General features: G+C 34.3%; 1 protein-coding gene across 2 annotated transcripts in view; it reads left to right on the forward strand.

Annotated features, from left to right (window-relative positions):
• LOC122403362 overlaps positions 1-19,576 on the forward strand; it is a 269,780-nt gene extending 250,204 nt beyond the window's left edge. For both annotated transcript variants that reach the window (XM_043406852.1, XM_043406853.1), the window contains exons 5-6: positions 398-512; positions 13,661-19,576. In XM_043406852.1, the coding sequence (XP_043262787.1) occupies positions 398-512; positions 13,661-13,780 (235 nt within the window). In that variant the 3' untranslated portion in view covers positions 13,781-19,576. The remainder of the gene's footprint in view (positions 1-397; positions 513-13,660) is intronic.
• The last annotated feature ends 254 nt before the right edge of the window (positions 19,577-19,830 follow it).

Here is a 19,830-nt window from a genome sequence, read left to right on the forward strand (position 1 = left end):
AGTGGTGGCTGAACACCCTGTATAGTAGAGTTGGTCGACTTCTTCACAGGTATTTTCACATACACTGTACACTCACTTTCCATCTACACTGTAGACTCACTCCACAAACAGCCACATTCGTCTTACTGCTTTTCCCCGTAGCATATTTCTGTCCGCGTGGAAGGGACGTTTTGTATGACTCCATTTCTGAAAATTTGACTTTCCTACATTATATAATCATTTTGAAACAAATTCAGTATTTATCGAGATTAACTAAAATCGGTCTGCTAAGGTATTGTTTACTTCTCTATGATTGATTTATACGAAAAACGTCATAGGAATGCAGATTAAATTTGATATGCGTTATGTTTTCTCCATATTGGAATATAATGAAGACTGTTCAATATGTTTGTTTCAGTGGATTCAAGGAGTACTTGGAGTGCTCGCATCATACGACTCGCCGACACTGTGGCGATGACGCAGCTCGGTTTACAAAGGACTTCTTTGACAGAGTATCGAGCCCGCTTCTTAGGGTAAATATTTGCCACCCCTGGTTGAGTAGAGACTGTCGTTACTGCTTTGAGATACGTTCGATCATGTAGCAGCAGAGCATCGGTGAAGATGTTCAAAATATATATTTGGAAGCTTAAAATATGTTTTATAAATCATAAGCGCCTAAATTACCTAACATACATATATAACGTTTTTACAGTAATTACAATACTGCAATAATACATTTTTGATCCCCGATGTTACAATTACAGACTTTCTTAATGAAAGCTTCATAGATGCTCACTGACGGATGGAAGTTATTATTTTGAAAAACTGTCATACAGAAAATATACACGTATAGGCAGTAATGCATTTCTTTATACGTAATAACTAAGAATACTTTATCTTTAATTATATATGATATGTAAAATGTACGAGTGATGATTTATAACTAATAACTAATAGCGTCCTTAATTGAATCCGAAACTACGATTTTTGTACATCTTCAGATTTACAAAATAGGTTTACGAACAAGATAATTGATGAACGAAGTATATTAACATGTACTTTGATAGTATATTAATAAAATGCTGAGTGATGTAAACATTAGGTTAATAACAACATATAGCTGTAACTTGCCTTCAACTTTTACATATCATATTTGATTTAATCTTTCACTTCATATTTTACACAACTCTGGAGCAATAAAAACATGTTATGTATTATTATAGATAACATAGATTTTAACTATTAAAGATTGTCAGAGCACGGAGGTTTTATTAATAACAGTAAATGACATTTTATTGAAAAATTACTTTTAAATAAAAATCTAAATTTTTTATGGGAAACAACAATATCTATGACGAGGATAACGAGAAAGTTTAATTCAGTAGATTTTTTATAATTTGTCGTAATTGATAAATTGAATATTTAATTAATTTAATAGGTGCTTATATTTATTTTTTAACATACTATTATAATCAGTACGATAAATATAAAATCAGTATTAATAACATATTTATTTCATGTGACTTGTATATTGTTGCAAATTTATATTCTTGATTGAATTTCGATTTCACTAATGAAACTAATAAAATTTAAGAAATGATTGCCTACTTTACTAATTGGGTATGCAGTATTCGTTGGAGTCGTTCTAGTTTTGTCACAGTATTATTTTGTGTCACAGTATTGTTTTAAAATTGAATAACAGTTTTGGTGTATGTTCAGTGCGTACCATAAATGGTATCATCGATTGACAATTTAAAGAATTCGATCTTTTTAAAATAAATTGTACCATAATAGTATTTTGTATTGCTAAGTAGTACCATAAAAATAAATATTCAAAAGCAATTTTATTACGTTAATATAATTAATAATTTAAATAACCAAAAATACTATTTTATCAGTGTCTTCTTATAAATTACCAACTGCAAAGAAAACTCATTTTATTTCGAATCTTACGTACAAAAACAAAAATTTAATAATTTATTATATTTATTTCACCACGAATTACATTTAATCTCATGCTAATAAATCAGGGTGACCTAAAATTTTCAACTTTTTTAATGCTTTTAATGAAATTACAATTATTTATACAAAATACATGTTAATAACGTGTGTTTTCTCCCTTTGTTTCGATTAATATTTGTATTCTTTCTGGCATGTTATGTATATGTACATCGTTTGATCATATTTTTTATATCTTCGCTGTTTTGCCAAACATCTATAATCCTTTCTTTCAAATCGATTATTGTAGTGTTAAGGGACGCATATACAAGTGTTTTAAGTAAATTCCAAACATTTTCTATTGGATTCATGTCGGGTGAGTTGCTTGGTGATCTGAGAAGAGGAATACTTTCGGATGATAACAAGTTCATGGTTGATTTTGCCCTATGATACGGTGTTCCGTCTTGCATATACGTACAGTGACTACCATTTAAATGCTTTAAAGGAAAGTTGATTTCCATTTACCAATTTGTTAAAAATCAACATTAAATAAAATAATTCAGTTGAAATTGAGAGTCCACGTAAGGGTTAAAGTCAATTTATAAGCTGAGAACGAATGCTCAACATTACAAGATGTGATTGTGGCGTATTTGAACTTGCTGAAATGACATGCTTTAATTGTTTTAGTTCCTTTAATAATCTGTCCTCAGAAAATTCGTTTACTTAGAACCCATCTGCCAAGAATATTTCAGAATTACTGATTCACGAGATGTATAAATAGCTCTGTTGCCATGTCTGCCATGATTGTCGTATACAAACGTTGAATTAGTAGACTTAAATAGATGTTCGGAAGCCTATATAAGCATTAATTTGATGAAAAGAAATGCGATAAACATATATGACATATGTTTTTATGTAAAATATGCAAAACATATGCCATATGTAAAATAAAAAATATATTTTTAAGGACCTCTAGCGATGAAAGAAACATCTATTTAGGTTTCACTCTTTTATCTATTTTCTAGGAACGTATACATTTGCTGCATAAACATCAACAGTCTATTCATCACAGATTGGGGATATTTCACTGATTGTTGTACACAATCTGAATGGTACTGCTCATTTGGCTGTCTTCTCATAAATTGAGCTCTATCTGTAACTGTTTTTAACTGTATTTCGTCGCTAAATACGACCTATTGAGTTTATCAAAATTTGTAAAATTTTAGTAATCTCTCTAAGATGACAAAATCTTTGCATAAATTGTAGTAGACTAAGGATTTATATACATTGTAGTAGACTAACTCGCTTGGCAGTTCGTAAGCGACTGCGTAGGGCCCGGCTCGCCAGCGGCAGGCGGCTTCGCTTGTTTCTACGATCGGTTATCGTATCGATACACTATAACTCGGCCTATCCTGACCAACGATTGCCCTCAATCGTTCCGCTTATGTTGGTCATGATAAAGTTAAGACTAAACAAAGAACACTGATTTATCACTAAAATAATCTGTGAAGTCAAACTATAAAATAAATTAAATTCAATCCTGAACATACTTCCACGTACCCAAAACATTCACCCATTACACAAACTATTTATGAAACAAAATATTAGCGCTTATTGAAATATACACACGTTTTCCGCGTACTTAATCTAATCTTAAGCTAAACTAATATTAATCTTATTCTATCACTTCTCTACATTTGGTTGTATCCACAATCTCATATTCTCCGGTGAGCAAATACCTTCAAATGGCAATTGTGTCAATTGATGTCCTTCCGGATCACGTATAACGTAACGGTTTTTGTCCAATACTTTCGAAATTTGATACGGTCCTCTAACTTTCGGTAACAATTTTTTATTTACGCCAGGCGTAACATCCACATTTTTAATTACAACATAATCGCCTACTGAATATTGTTTTGGATATTTGTGTCGCTTATCGTAATAACGTTTATTATATTCATTGGTTGTCTGTATTCTCGCAACTGCATTTGCCCTAATTGTATTTAAATCCCGGTTTTCAGATTCCTCTATAATATTACGTAAATCGTCGTTAATTTGACCGATTTGATTTATCTCAAACAATAATTTAGACGGTGTATCTCCTATGCTACGATTCAACGTATTATTTACAGCATATTCTATCCTACTTAACACTTCATTCCACGAACTTGTTGTTGAACTTAATTTTGACAGCATTGGTGTAAGTGATCGATTAATCCTCTCAATTTGCCCGTTAGAGTGTGGAGTTGCCGTCGCAATCAAAACATGCTGAATTCCAAATTCTGCTACAAATTCTTTAAATTTATTAGATGTAAAAGCACTACCTCTGTCTGATACTATCTTTTGCGGTCTGCTATAATTAGAAAAATATGTTCGTAAACGTTTAATTGCTTCATCTGCATTCGTGGTCACTGTCGGATAAAATTTTACAAACTTCGTAAATGCATCTATTGCTTCAAAAATGTATTTATGACGATGTTTCGTGCGTTCTAATGGACCATAATAATCAATATGTATGCAATAAAATGGTACTGATCCTTTTTCCGGACACTGCAATATCCCCTCTACACGATTTGCATTAGTTGAATAGGTAATACATTTCAAACAGTTCATTATAAATTTTTGTACCTTCGCCTTTTTATCCGGGAACCAGTAAACTCGCGAAATATACTCAACTGTTTTATTTATCCCTTGATGGCCTACTTCCTCATGATTTGTGCGAATTATATTTTCTTCCATCGAGGCGGGAACATAAAATAATAACTTATTATTAATTTTCCGATAGACTAAACCGTTATTTAACTCAAAAAATGTATTCTCATTGTGCAACAACATATCGTGCAATTTATTAATTTGGGAGTCTTGATTCTGTAATATCGTTAAATTTCGTTCAAAACTATTCTCTGTAATAATCAGTACACTGAATTCTCGACTTAAAAGCATCTGCATGAACTAATTTGTCCCCTGGTCTGTGTTCCAACGTGTAATCATAATTTCTTAAAATAAGTGACCATCGCAAAATTCTCGGATTAATTTCTTTGCGCTCTAAGGTTAATTTCAGACTCTGACAATCGGTTACAATCTTAAATTGAATTCCTTGTAGATAAATTCGAAAGCGTTCCAGGGAATAAACTATAGCCAAGGCTTCAAGTTCAAAACTATGGTATTTTGATTCGGTTTTACTCGTGCGCTTACTAAAGTAGCATATAGGATGGAATTTTCCATCTACTTGTTTCTGCAATAAAACAGATCCGAATCCATGGCTACTTGCATCGCAGTGCAATTCGGTTTCCGCAAGTTGCGAATAGATTGCTAAAACAGGTTCCGACATCAATGTTTCTTTAAGTATTTCAAAACAATGTAACATTTGGTCATCCCATTGGTAAGAGGTTTTGGATTTTAATAAGTCGTATAATGGTTTCGCTTGCAACGCAAAATTTTTTATAAATTTTCGAAAATAAGAAACTAATCCTAGAAAGCTTTGTAATTCTCGGTAATTACGCGGTATCGGATACTCAGCAACAGCTTGTATATTGGCTTTATTCGGTCGAACTCCCGCAGAATTTATACAATACCCTAAATAAATAATTTCTTCCAGTAAGAAAGTGCATTTTTCAAATTTTAATTCTAAACGGTTTTCAACCAAAATGTTGAGGACATCTTCCAATATTTCTAAATTTTCGTCGATAGTTTTCGTGGCAATTAATATATCGTCCAAGTAAATTAAAATTTTCCGCTGATCTAATAGTTTTCTGAAAGCATTATTAATAAAACGCATGAAAAATGCCGGTCCGTTCGATAATCCAAAAGGCATACGCATATATTCAAATTGCCCCATAAAACAAATAAAAGACGTGTATTTCCTTGAATTTCCATGTATACTTATGTGATGGAAAGCGTCTTTCAGGTCTAATTGTGTAAAATATACTTTGTCTCGTAATTCGTCAATTTGGTCGTCTATTCTCGGAATTGGAAAATGGTCTTTTAATGTTAGTTTGTTAAGGTCTCTGTAGTCTACTGCCATTCGATATTGTCCAGATTTCTTTTTAATTAGTACAACAGGACTGCAATATGGTGAAGCACTCGATCGAATGATTTTCCTCTCTAATAAATCTTTAATAATTATTTCCACGGCATTTCTCTCAGAATACGACAAACGTCTCGGATTATAATAAAATGGTCGATGGTTTGACTTAAGAACTAATTCTAATTCTAATTTTGTTACAGGGAATTCTGGTCGTTCTGGTTCAATATAATGCGTTTTCAAAATAGTTTCTACTTTATCCCGCGATTTCCAGTCAATATTTTCATTCATTCTAATATTTGGTAATGCAGGACAATTTATACATTCATCCACCGTGTCAATTTTCAGAATTTCAGGTAATGAATATTCGTCATCTGTTTTCAACAATCTACGCCTAATCTGTACTGTTTTTCCCAATATTATTTCCAGATTATCATTTGTAATAAAGTCTCGACCTAATAGACAAGGACAACTCATAGTATTCTCCGGAATAACATAAAAATCAATTTCAACCTCGCAATCTGAAACGGAAAATGTTTGTCGCAATCGACCTACTATTTTTATTTTACTATGGTTAACCCCCTCGAACTGTACACTATTGTTATTCGGATTTATAATTATACTGGGTGGAATTAATGCTTCGCTTAAGAATGAAACTGGACTTCCTGTGTCTAACGTTGCTGTTACCTTACCTATTTCTAACGACGCATCAATGGTGTAACAAGGAATTACATTGTCCGTAAATTGTACAAAATGTGTCGTCGCCGCGCTTGTCGAAGGTTTCGGTGTCCGTTCTTTCATCGCAGCAGAGCGTTGTGGACAAAATTGCTTTTGATGATCGCTGGCCCCGCAAATGTAGCATGTACCTCGCCCTCTCCTTGGTTTCGGACACGCGCTGTACAAGTGGCCCGTCTCATTGCAATTAAAACACCTCGCCGCTGATCCTGGATCTCCCGTCACAAACGGTGATTTGCTAAGCGGTTGCTTTCCCTCCTTCATCATCATCGGCGTTGGCATCGTCGACATCGGCAAGAATTTCCTTAAGGCAGGTCGACTTAAATTACGAACTCGCTCGTAAATTTTTAATTTATCTTTAAGTTCACTGAGTCCTCTGGCTTCGTACAACTGGGACTTTCGACACGGGTCATCTGGGATGCCATCCACAATATATTGTATTAATGCGTCGGCTTCGATGGATCCTCTAGATGCGATTTCCCTCATCACCAAAAAATATTCATGCACGGACTCGTCCCGTTGCATTCGTCGCTCCCGCAACATCTGATGAAGTTGAGCACTATTTATTCTTGATGAAAATTCATTCAAAAGTAAAGATTTTAATTTTCTCCAAGTCGTGATACCTCGTTCACCTTGCATAAATAATCTGGCTAAACCAGTTAAACATTTCTTTGCAAATAATAACGTTTGAAGATCTGACCATCCTAATAACGCCGCGTTTTCCTCGAAATCTTGCAGCCAATTTTCGACGGGATATCCATCTATCCCATTGAATGGTCTGATCGCCTCTTCAATATCTCGGAAGTTTAATACAAATTTCGGTACTTCCTGTGCCCTCAGCGAATTCTGTGTCACAACAGGGTACGCTGGCGATAATGTCCTCAGCGGTGCTTGTAATCTTCCAGATTGCATTGGAAATTGCCTAATTGTGTCGTTCAATGTTTCGTGTTCCGTAAGTGTGATGTTCGGTATTTCATCTTCTAATTCGTCTTCGGCTTCCGAAATATTTGTCTCACTGGCCGTTCGTAATAAATTTGTATCTGCTAAATGCTCGCTAATACAGGCGACAAGTTCCTCAGCTCGTCCACCGTAATCTAAATTTAACACATTACAGATACCAACTAAATCACCCAAACTAAAGGTTGCCACGGCCCACGTGGTTTTTTCCCTGAATTCTTCCGAATCCGCGTCAAAGTTGAAACCCTTAAATACCCGTAAATAATTCCTGCTGCTTCGGTTGCCCTCCTCTTCCGTAATGAATTTATATAAGTTACGAATGGATTTTGTCGGTGCCGTCTTAATATTGTCGCGAATATGCGGAATTTCGTTCAAAGCTGCCATGTTCTCGCACCCGTGTATGTTCACTTCACAGCACACTGACACAATTTTCCACCACACGTCCTTCGTACCAATTCTACCGTTATTACACTAATTATACTAATTTTCAATTCTAATTGTTCAGCTCTTTATCCCACTTCTGAAACTGTAGTAGACTAAGGATTTATATACATTGTAGTAGACTAACTCGCTTGGCAGTTCGTAAGCGACTGCGTAGGGCCCGGCTCGCCAGCGGCAGGCGGCTTCGCTTGTTTCTACGATCGGTTATCGTATCGATACACTATAAAATCATAAATTCATGTTAGATACCATATCCCAATCTGCTATAGTATATTTACGTTAAGCCTTTGTCCATTCTAATTGCGATTTCTTTATTTTTTCTGCCAATTTGAGTCTTTTTACTGGCTGTCTACATTTAATATTTGTTTGATTGACATTGTTATTTGAACTTTGCACCATCATGGCAGTCATTGCATGGCGGTTTCCTAATGCCATCTTAATTATTCTGCAGTCTGCCCTTGATGTAGTCACTCGTTTACCGCAACAGGATGGTCGCTTATTCAACTGTATAAGTATATTGTTTTTTATACAACGTGCGATTCTTTGGGTCATTTGACGCAAAATAATAATATTCTTCGCGATTTCTCACTGTAATAGAATACATACCACCTTTTAGAAGATCAACAATGTATATCTCTTTTTCTCAACTGATACGTCTGCTCGCTTTTCCCTATAAATTTTTTACTGCAAATCTCGATTTCGACTTCGTTCTCCAATAATCCATATATGATTGATTTATTTTTTAATCGTACTGTTCTCTGGTACTTTTTGCATAGCCAAAAAGAAGTTCTTGATAAGTGCAATACTTTCATTCATCACTTTGATCATCCGCTCGTTCCGCTATTGCTTCTATCCCGGAGTAAATTCCACACTTTTACAGTATCAGATTAAAGAATGACAGTAACATATAAACCAATTTGTAATAAAAATTTGGACAATTATAGACAACTTGCAATTTATAACACAAGATTATAGTTTAAAAAAATATAGGTTATGGGACTGTATAAGTTAGCATGATAATTTGGTATTTTCAAACTGATTAGTATAAAATTCTTAATTCCCAAGTAGTACTATTTGTTAGTAGGGGCAAATGAAATTTATCCACTCAGAGAATATTAGAAATTTTAAACATATTGATATTAACAATGCACAACAGTTTCGGAGTTCGAAGTATTGTGCCGAGATCGTAAATTGTAGAGTGCAAACTATTTGACACAGGGTCAAGGATATAAGTTCCTCACTTCGCCTAATCCTCTCTAGAAATTCCCACCTTTTGATTCTTAACAATTATACTAGTTCAATATTACTAGATAATAATTCATACAATAACTAGACAATAATGACAATCCGTGTGACTGCAGGTGGTATAACTAATTTAATTCATCGACAACTTACAATCTCTGCATTGTATAAGTTCCACACTAATTTAGGGAATAAAACCTTTTCGATTGTGTAATAGTTCCCACATAATAAAAGCGTTTCAAGGAAATGAATTGTATACGACAATTCTCAGTCAAGACGTTGCTGGACTTATAAAGTAAAATCACTCCAACGATGTCATTAGCCAACTTACATTCTCGTAAAGTTTTTCTATTTGTTGATAGGATCATCGAGATAGTTTGTATTTTGAAACAATCCACCTAGTGAAATTATGACGTCTGAAGTATGTATGCTATGATCAATTAAGAAAAAATAAGAAACAATAGGTGTAAATCGACTAGGATGATTGAATGGGAATAAAATGAGTTCTTATCGTGACAAAGCTAAATCACACATAGAAGAAAATGGATAAAAAAAATTGTGTGAAGTTGGCTGAGAAGTGACATGTTTATTTTACAAATATTATTCCACTAATTTCCACTTACTTTGTGCATTGCAACATTTTTTTTATAGGTCAAGTATTGTACATTTTAATGAAAAATCAAAGAATATAGCAACAATATATTAAAGTTGTAAAAAAGAATGAACGGAGTTATTAAGTAAGAAGATTATGACTACCTATTTTAAATGTCTAAATTTTAGAATTCAGTACGAACTTATGGGATGACCTAATACTACTATATGTATATAGATACAGTCTTCATTTTCAAGCGGAATGTGTAGATGAAGTTATTTGTATTTAATCATTATACACGCGTCTATTCTTGTTACACGGTTTGAAATGAGGTGTTTGGAAAGAGTAAAGGCGAATACTTAATAATGGCATGTTTAGGGGTAAATGCGTTTTTAAAAATTATTCATAAAAACGTACTCAACAAAAAGTTCTGGTACCTTTATAATTATATTAAAATTAATACTACGGTCAGGGGCAAAAGAAAGTGGACAGGTGATGAAGATGAATATCAATGAAATTTAATCTGTGTTACATGATCAAGCTTTATTTATTATTTATCTTTAGAATATACAGATTATTTAATTAACAATTTTAATATGAACACTTTATATAAACTCAAATTGAGTTTAAACAAGATATGCATCAATTACAAGAGTACAAAAGCAAGTGGACACTACTGATAACAGATAATTAGTACTTAGTATTGTCATCTTTTGCTTTAAAGGGTTACACCACGATGAATATCTTAACATCATATCAACTTTTTGCAATTTTTTCTTAGGAAATCAAATAAATGAAAAATTGCGTAATATGTCCATTATTATACAACTATTAAGAAATACGTACATATTTTTTCTTTAAATACAAAGTGGCGATGATGAATTCGCTTTGTTGTAGCACCTTTTCATGTAATGACCCTCTATAATCGTTCCGACAACGGTCACACTTTTTGAGCTGGAACCAAAAACTAAAATTTTTTTGATTCTGAATAAAATTTGTTAGCGATGTACGTTGGATTTTTGCAGAAATTGTACATGTTTGAAAAAGAAACGTCGAATTCTAACAAAAAATTGCGCATAAAAATATTTGCAGCAGAACAATTTTTTAACACATCAGAAAACTCTTACGTACTTGGCTAGATAATTTAATAGAACAATTTTGGGGAAGTTTGAAGTTAATTAGATTCAAATCCTTTAAGCTATCGGTGTCACTAGTTTGAAAAATATAATTTTGAGAAAAACGAGTTTAAAATTGTAGTTCGTGATTTTTACTGTACAATACACGACTGCAATTGGCTTTAAACTCACGAAAAAATGGGAATTATACGTCTAGAACAGCGAGATATTATTTTAAGAACTACAAATTTTGCATATAAAAAGAATTCTATCCTAATTCTAAAAAAACTATCAATTCAGCAAATATATAAAAAGAAATTCGATTTTTTTATTTTCATCGTGGTGTAATCCCTTAATTGCTGTCTCTTATAGGCGAGGTATACTGTTTATAAGACTTTCTATACAATCTTTATCAATACTTTCAAAGACTGATCTTAAATTATTGAAGAAATTCATTTTATTCTGTCGCTCGTTCAAAAGAACTTTGGAATCCAATATACATCACAAATTCTATACTAGATTCAATTTAAGGCTTTGTGGTGGCCATTCGACTAATTTAATATTTGACTCGCTAAAAAATTTCATACCTTTTTGGCAACGTGCTTTAGATCGATTCCTGCTAAAGAATAAATTTTTCCTTTAAATTCAATTTTACTATTGGATTTTTCACATTTTCATTTATAACGTTAATGTATTCATCTCTGCATTCGTAATACCATCATTTGGTACTATAGTTTCAATCTCACTTCACGAGAACAGCCCCACATTAACAAAGAACCGCCATCAAATTTAACTGTGGATGTAACGAATATGTAATATGTTACATTTTTTCCTCCTCTAAACTTGTTGCTTTCTTTTTCATTGTTGCATCTGAAATTTCCATTCGTCGGACATTAATGTTTTCTCCTGGAATTATATACGCATGTCAATATACTTTTTTAAAAAAGCTAGACGTTGCTATAGATTTCTTTTCTGAATATGAGGTTTACGTCCAGCCCTGCAGGATTTTAGTTCTACCTCTTGCAATGTTTGTTTTGTTGATTTTGTTGATACATCTGTCCTAGTGTATTTACAATTTCGACATTTTTGAAAAATTCGACGGTATTTTTGTATAGTAGAAAGAGCGTGTTCGTCCATAGCGTATTAAATTCACTGTAGTATTGTAAACCAAATATTCTTTATACATTTTTTCCATCGTATATTTTGATACCACGTACAATACTTCTGGGATATATGTAGTAGAACAACTTAACTTAATACGACAGTTTGATGGAAATCAATTACGAATTTGATATGGTTCTATTTGTTTTCAAATGACCACTGGAAAATTGTATGCATTTCTTACCTCGCAATAATACGTTAACCGGCGATGTTCAGTTACTTTTGTCCTCTTATAATGGTTGCTTTTTTGTTTAAATTCAATTTGAGTTTGCATAAAGTGAAAATATTGATTTCCATTGTTAATTAAATAATCAACATACTCTGATGATAGGTAATAAGTAAAACTTAAATAAGTAACGTCGATCGAAAATCGAATTTCTTTTTATGTATTTGCTAAATTGATAGTTTTCTTAGAATTAGGATAGAATTCTTTTTATATGCAAAATTTGTAGTTCTTAAAATAATATCTCGCTGTTCTATACGTATAATTCCCATTTTTTCGTGAGTTTAAAGCCAATTGTAATCGTGTGTTGTACAGTAAAAATCACGAACTACAATTTTAAACTCGTATTTCTAAAAATTACATTTTTCAAACTAGTAACACCGATAGCTTAAAGGGTTTGAATCTAATTAACTTCAAACTTCCATAAAATTTGTTCTATTAAATTATCTAGCCAAGTACGTAAGAGTGTTCTGATGCGTTAAAAAATTGTTGTACTGCAAATATTTTTATGCGCAATTTTTTGTTAGAATTCGACGTTTCTTTTTCAAACATGTACAATTTCTGCAAAAATCCAACGTACATCGCTAACAAATTTTATTTAGAATCAAAAAAATTTTAGTTTTTGGTTCCAGCTCAAAAAGTGTGACCGTTGTCGGCACGATTATAGAGGGTCATTACCTGAAAAGGTGCTACAGCGAAGCGGATCCATCATCGCCACTTTGTATTTAAAGAAAAAAAGAAAAAAATATGTACATATTTCTTAATAGTTGTATAATAATGGGCATATTACGAAATTTTTCATTTATATTAGTCTCCTGAGAAAAAATTGCGAAAAGTTGATATGATGTTAAGACATTCATCGTGGTGTAACCCTTTAAGGCAAAAGATGACAATACTAAGTACTAATTATCTGTTATCAGTAGTGTCCACTTGCTTTTGTACTCTTGTAATTGATGCATATCTTGTTTAAACTCAATTTGAGTTTATATAAAGTGTTCATATTAAAATTGTTAATTAAATAATCTGTATATTCTAAAGATAAATAATAAATAAAGCTTGATCATGTAACACAGATTAAATTTCATTCATCTTCATTTTCATCATCTGTCCATTTACTTTTGTCCCTGGCTGAAAATAGTAATATTATACTAAACGTAACTTCATTGAGTTCATTGTTGCTCTTTCGAACACTTGAAATGTTTAAACGTAAATGAATTTGACTGAAATTAAACAAGGTATGTGTTTGATTCCAGGTGCCGTGCTCGCATTACACCGAAGAGATGTGCGAAATCGGAAGCAGTGGCGCCAGCATCTTTAGGGTGCAGACAATGGTACCGGTGGTGTTGCTGCTTCTCGCGAGGTACTTCACGTAAGTGGTTAAGCACCACTCGTGGCCGGAAAAGGAGGACGATTTCCGTGCACAACGAGCGCCGTGCTGAAACCGGGGCCCTCCGTTCGTTTTCCGCTTCCCATTCGCCAAAGTATTTTTTTTTTTTTCTTATTTTCGAAAAGAAACCAAGAAGAGAAAAGGGCACGCGCGCGAGCGGAGTGTCGAGTATCGAGAGGCATGGAGGAGGATAAGTGGAATGAGACAGAAAATTTGAGGGTGCGAGGTAAGCCAAGGGAGAACGCGATCAAAGCAACGACACTGCGAGAAGAGAAGAAAGTTTGCCACCCACGTTCTTCCGTACGAAGTTCCTCTCTGCACTCGTGCGAGAAGTGTTTCTCTTTGACACGAAACTTGAGTCGCATGAGGAAAACAAAAGGAAGAACGTGCTTTCAGATACCGTGACGAGCTTAATCAAGCAATCAGAAGGCACCAACCAGAACACAAACGTGCCCGTTGAGCTTTTCGTTGGCCAGCTGCGGTTCGATACCTGCGTCGATGAAACCGATCTCGGATAATCGCTAGTTACGGAAGGATCACGTTGAATCTGCAAACGGGCAAGTGTCAAGAATATGCAAGGAGATCACGGAGATGAAACTGCGATCAACAGTTAAGACGTTCAAGACGTGTCGTGCTTTGGTTAGTTTGAGCTTTTATTTATGTACGCAGGAATGCAACAGATAAAAAAGAAAACAACGTAATTTGGAAAAAGAGCGTTGCGTATGCGAAGTTCGCTAAAAAGGGCCGTGAATGGCAGTCAAAATAATTTAATAAAATCTTTAGTGCTTCAATATTAATCATCGTTATTAAAGAGAAAGAAGAAAATAAAATATTCTTGACAGTTCAAAGGAACATTTTCTTCGAACTTGAGTGCAGAAGGTATTCAACTTGCAAGTGATATGTGATTTATTAACGCATGTAACGAACTCGAGTCAATATCATGCATTATTGTCACATTCGAACAAGGAAAATTGAAGATGAAATTTTTTTGTTGAGATGTCCAAAAAAAAAGAGAGCCTAAGTTACGGAGCAAAAGAAAAAGAAACAAGAGCGTTGAATGCATCTGTTGATAGCGAAAAAGCCTTTGACCGATCTTAATTTCCCATTTTTGGTTTTTAATCGGAAGACCTTGGACTATTACAAAGAGCTGAGTCTATAGTTGCTTCAGAAAATGCAGAATTGCTTTATCGATTCGTAAGTTGAAATCTGAAACTTCAGCAGACGGAAGAGTTACTTCAACTTCGGGAAGAACTGAAAGGAAAAACAAGATGGGCGTAAGAGGCGGTTCTTTTTGAAGATCGTACACAACCGACTGAAAACGTTTAATTGGAAAATGTCATCATTAGAGATTTGGGCCTTCCAATTTTCCACTTTGATCTTCATGATTAGTTGAAAAGAAACTTGTGCAGAAAATCAACTACATTTTTATATTTAGAATGTCATTAGATTTTCAGTCCACTAAATTTAAAGAACAAAAATAATAGTATAAAAAAGCAAAGAAAATATAAACAAAATGCATCTTGTTAAAATAGTTCAATTTCATACGTAGAGAATGAAACGTTTCTCATGTCATATGTTTCGTTGACGAGGCTACTGGTAACTTCGTTTTCAGGCGATATAATACACACGTCGATAATTATGGAACTCAACATGAGTCAAACAAAATCCACAAACCAAGTTCGTATCGTTATAATGAATAATCTATTTTGTCTCGCTATAAAAGTGGAGCGAACACTTCTTATGACGAATGTTCCACAAAACGTCGAACAAATGTTCGAGGACAGGAAAACAGGATCAGAGGAAGGAAGTTAGGGTGACGAAACTCTCCAAAAGTGATTCAAGATGGAAAAGATAAAAAGATGCAGCGAGCTGATAGATACACGAAGAAAAATCATTTTATATCTTCTTGTATCGGAACTCCTTTCGATTAGTAGATCACAGGCTCGTGACATAAAGATAGCGATGTTGTTAACAATGTTATTTGGAAGATGCTATCGTTGGGATAAGTTTTTCACCTTTTTGGCAAAGCTGGAGTCGATATTTTTCTTACAAAGAAGATAAAACACGTAAAATACGAGAAGTCAGATGTAAATCCGTCTTGCGTCTTCCTGTTCCTCGATTGCTTGTGCTGTCATCGAGCGAGCATGCTCAGTGTGGGATAGTGAAGAAGTGGAAAGTGACGGCAACAAGGAACTACTAATAGTCGTTAATTGCATGCAAAACTATGTCTACATAGTATTTTCCGGAAATTATTTCTTTGAAAACAGTGTCGTGGCGCAAAAATATAAGTTTATCGAAGACTGCTAGTCTAGTATGTTGTTGCCAAAGGTATCCCATAGTTTCAAATTTACAACATTTTTGTAGATTTGTCTCACGTTTCTTAAAAATCTCGTTGTTGCGACAACGTAGAATATATTGATACTGCCAACGTCAGTTTAAGTACTTGTTCTTCCACGCTTTACAGTTTTACAATTTCACGACGGTCTATCGAACAGTAGATTGCCAGAAGAAAATCGTCCAATTTAGGAACAAAGAAGACGTACTATCCATTTTTCGATTCGAAGAAGGTATTTATTTCTTGAAGAGGAGAATGTCGAATTGAGTCCATCGTTAAGCACATCACGTTGTTTCGTACCAAGGCCACTGTTAAGAAAACAGATAGTTGCAGGCGCTTGCTCCTGTCTTCGACTTTATCGTTTGTCCAGAAAGTGGCGAGAGAAACGCCAGCGTCAAAAAGAATTGTCACTTGGTTCTCTATGCACTCCATTGGAGAGTGCATCGCACATCGCAAGCGAACTGGAAACGAGGAAAAAGAAGCTTGTGGACCTCGCTGCGGCAAGAAGAGGATGGTGTTCTTCCGTTACGTGTCTTGAGCGATCACTGTAAGCAGAGAAAGATAACAGGTCGAGTTCTTGAAGAGTCGAGTTTCGCGTTGAAAAGGAATTACTTCCAGTGTGATGGGTCAGTAAAAGTTGCATCCAGATATCCGAGGTCTCGTGAAGTGGAGTTTCGCGAACTTGCGGATACCTGCTGACTCGCTGCCAAATTCTTAATAGAATATTAATCTGGTAACTACTTGGTTTAGCTAAACGAATTTTCGTATTAATGATCATCAAGAACCATAGCTCGAAGATTAACGATTATTTTTTAAGAGAAAGTTACTTCGTTCCTGTAGAAGTCTGTGACATACTCCTTTGTTATTTACATAGTACCTAAAAATTTGATAGTATCATCGACGATTACTAAGAAGCAAAGAATCGTGTTCGTTTCCTCGCTGTGTTGGAATAAACCACTTAGAGAACAAAGAACGCAAATAACAAATCGGATCCTTTTTATAATTGAGAGTGATTCATCGGCCAACTGCTTTGAAAGTACTTCGTAGCATAATAAAACAAGGAAAAGGATATATTTAGAGATTGGAGTAACTGGTCATCTGATTAATTTATTAAAGATGATATTATGTTATTTGAAAAGTGGAAGATTGAGAGGAATTATAGGTCGAAGAATTTATCATCGAACCGTCTACCTATGGGCAAATAAATAATTCCTTCTTCTGAAGTACGTCTCGGAGATGGCTCAATTTAATTTTGAACGATCAATTCTCAAACGCTGAGAAAGTGTTGTGAAAAAGGTGAATTGAGGAAGGGGAAAATGTCAGGACCCTCAGACGAAAAAATGGAAATTATAAGATCTAAATGAATTACCCGCTAAAGCAGGAAAGGAACGTGATCTATAATTTGAAGAGCAGATAGAATATTTAGTATCGAGGAAGATTTAGTATCGTTTCCTGAACTACTCTCGTAAATGCTGAGAGACCGATAATATTCTAAACGACGAAAGAGACAGGAACGGACATTGCAATAGGAAAGGAGAGGAAATGAATCGGGTGTCAGCTGCTTCGACGAGGGTCTGATTCTCGCGCATGTTCCGTTTCTACGTCGGTCTGAAACGCGTTCTAAATAGCAAGTAGCTTGCAAGCAGGGGAAAATCACTTTCGTCGCGCGATCGCGCGACATGTGCTACTACACCCACGGAAAAATCACAGACGGAAGAGGATTTTGCTCTTTTGGTACGTACCGTTTCTATTTTAACCGGAAACGCGGATCTGTTTGTAACGTGAGAAATATTCTTGATCTTTCGACAACCATATATCTGCAAAGCGATATTTTGCTACATACACGGTCTGTCCCATTTCCGATGAGACTGTTCAAAATTAACAGCCGATTGCAGCGCCATCTATTGATTCATCTATTGAATTTTGTAGACACATCTTTCATCTATCTTCACCCCGAATTTCGTAGCATTTCCATTGTTCTGTCAATAGTTACGACATTATAACTAACCGTCCACTTTGTCAGTCTGTCGAAAAATCGCTATGGAGCATGATAATGCGCCGTCGCACAAAGCCCTAATTGTACGCGAGTTTTTGGCCAAAAAAAGCATCATAACGCTCGACCACCCGCCGTATTCGCCTGATCTAGCGCCGTGCGACTTCTGGCTATTTCCTAAACTCAAATTAGCGTTGAAGGGGAACACTTACAGTACGATTCCTACCATCCAGAAGGCTTCGACCAACATCCTGAACGCTATTCCGGCACCCGAGTACCAGACATGCTTCGACAAATTTTATGATCGGTTTCAACGCTGTATTGACTCAGAGGGGGATTATTTCGAATAAATACGATAGAAGAAATGCACTGTAGAGCGTCTTCTTTTTTATTTTTGAGCAGTCTCATCGGAAATGGGACAGACCGTGTATAATTCAACACAATGTCCTCGGATTATTTGAAACAATCTGCTGCAATGACGTAAAATAGTGAACCTAAGCTTTTTGTTAACTCTAATTACTAATATACGTATCTGTACGTGTATTATTTGGTGATAAGAGAAACAAGACAGTAAGAACGATATATTTCTTTCACATTATGGTCACAAGTTAGCTTTTTTCAGGATATAAACAAAAATGTTGTTGCTTTTCTAGTTATTTATGCCTATATATTTATTTCTTTGTTTTGTAGTTATTTATCGTTAGTAATTTTGGATGTTCAAGAACATTATTGTAAACAGACGTTATCGGATATGGTAAATATTAAATATTTATAAGCACATATGAATTTGCAAATAAATATAGCTAAACTTAGTAATACTTGTGGTGGTATCGTTCCAGAGTTTCAAATTTCCCGGAAAATTGAACTCTTAATGACTATTTCCAACACAATTACATAGAAGGATTGAGTGGTATCTCCAACCTTCAAGACATTTTGTCTTTAGAAAAACCGATGAATTATAATAAATATTGAACACGCTTATACGTAGATTTTTAGAGTTTTGACTTACAAAATCGGACATTAAAATATATTAAAATTTCATACCATTTTCTTACAAATGTACACTTTAAATCCGTGCATATATATTTCAAATGTAAATGAACTATCGAATACGTTTAATTTGTTTAATCATACTTTATTAAAACTTTTGCTATACATTTGCTCAGTAGAGTGATACGTTTGTTTAATTTTGCAATATATTGTGTAGTATTTCAATTGTCATCGTCGTTCATTCATTAAATAACAAAAGATAACGTCGACTGCAGTAATTCTGAATCTCTCATATCCCTGGGAAAACCTATAACTTGAAAACGGTTGCATACACTCAATCTAATTTCATTCATTTTGATGTAAATCTACATTTAAAAATGCAACTGTGTTATTTTAAATGGAATTGTATAATTTTTATTATACTATTCGAGACAGTTTTTTAATATTTATACCGAAGCATTAAGGGGCCTTTCTACCTTGTGGGATTTAAAAAATCGAATTTTTTTTTGCGTTTTCTTTTAGTATGTAGTCTCGAAAATATATCTACCAAATATTAAATTGAAATTCTGAAAACTAACGAAGTTATAGCCTGCTGAAATGTACCGCGCGCAGGTATAACAACTGAACGTGAATCTTTAATGCTGTTTTTCTCGAAACTACATTTTTCGCCACTGCATATGTGATAACGAAAAAACTATTTAAGATATCAACATGAAAT

This window comes from Colletes gigas, unplaced genomic scaffold, assembly GCF_013123115.1.
Source record: "Colletes gigas isolate AHSC1104 unplaced genomic scaffold, ASM1312311v1 Colletes_gigas_Sc00050, whole genome shotgun sequence".
Classification (NCBI taxonomy): Eukaryota; Metazoa; Arthropoda; class Insecta; order Hymenoptera; family Colletidae; genus Colletes; species Colletes gigas.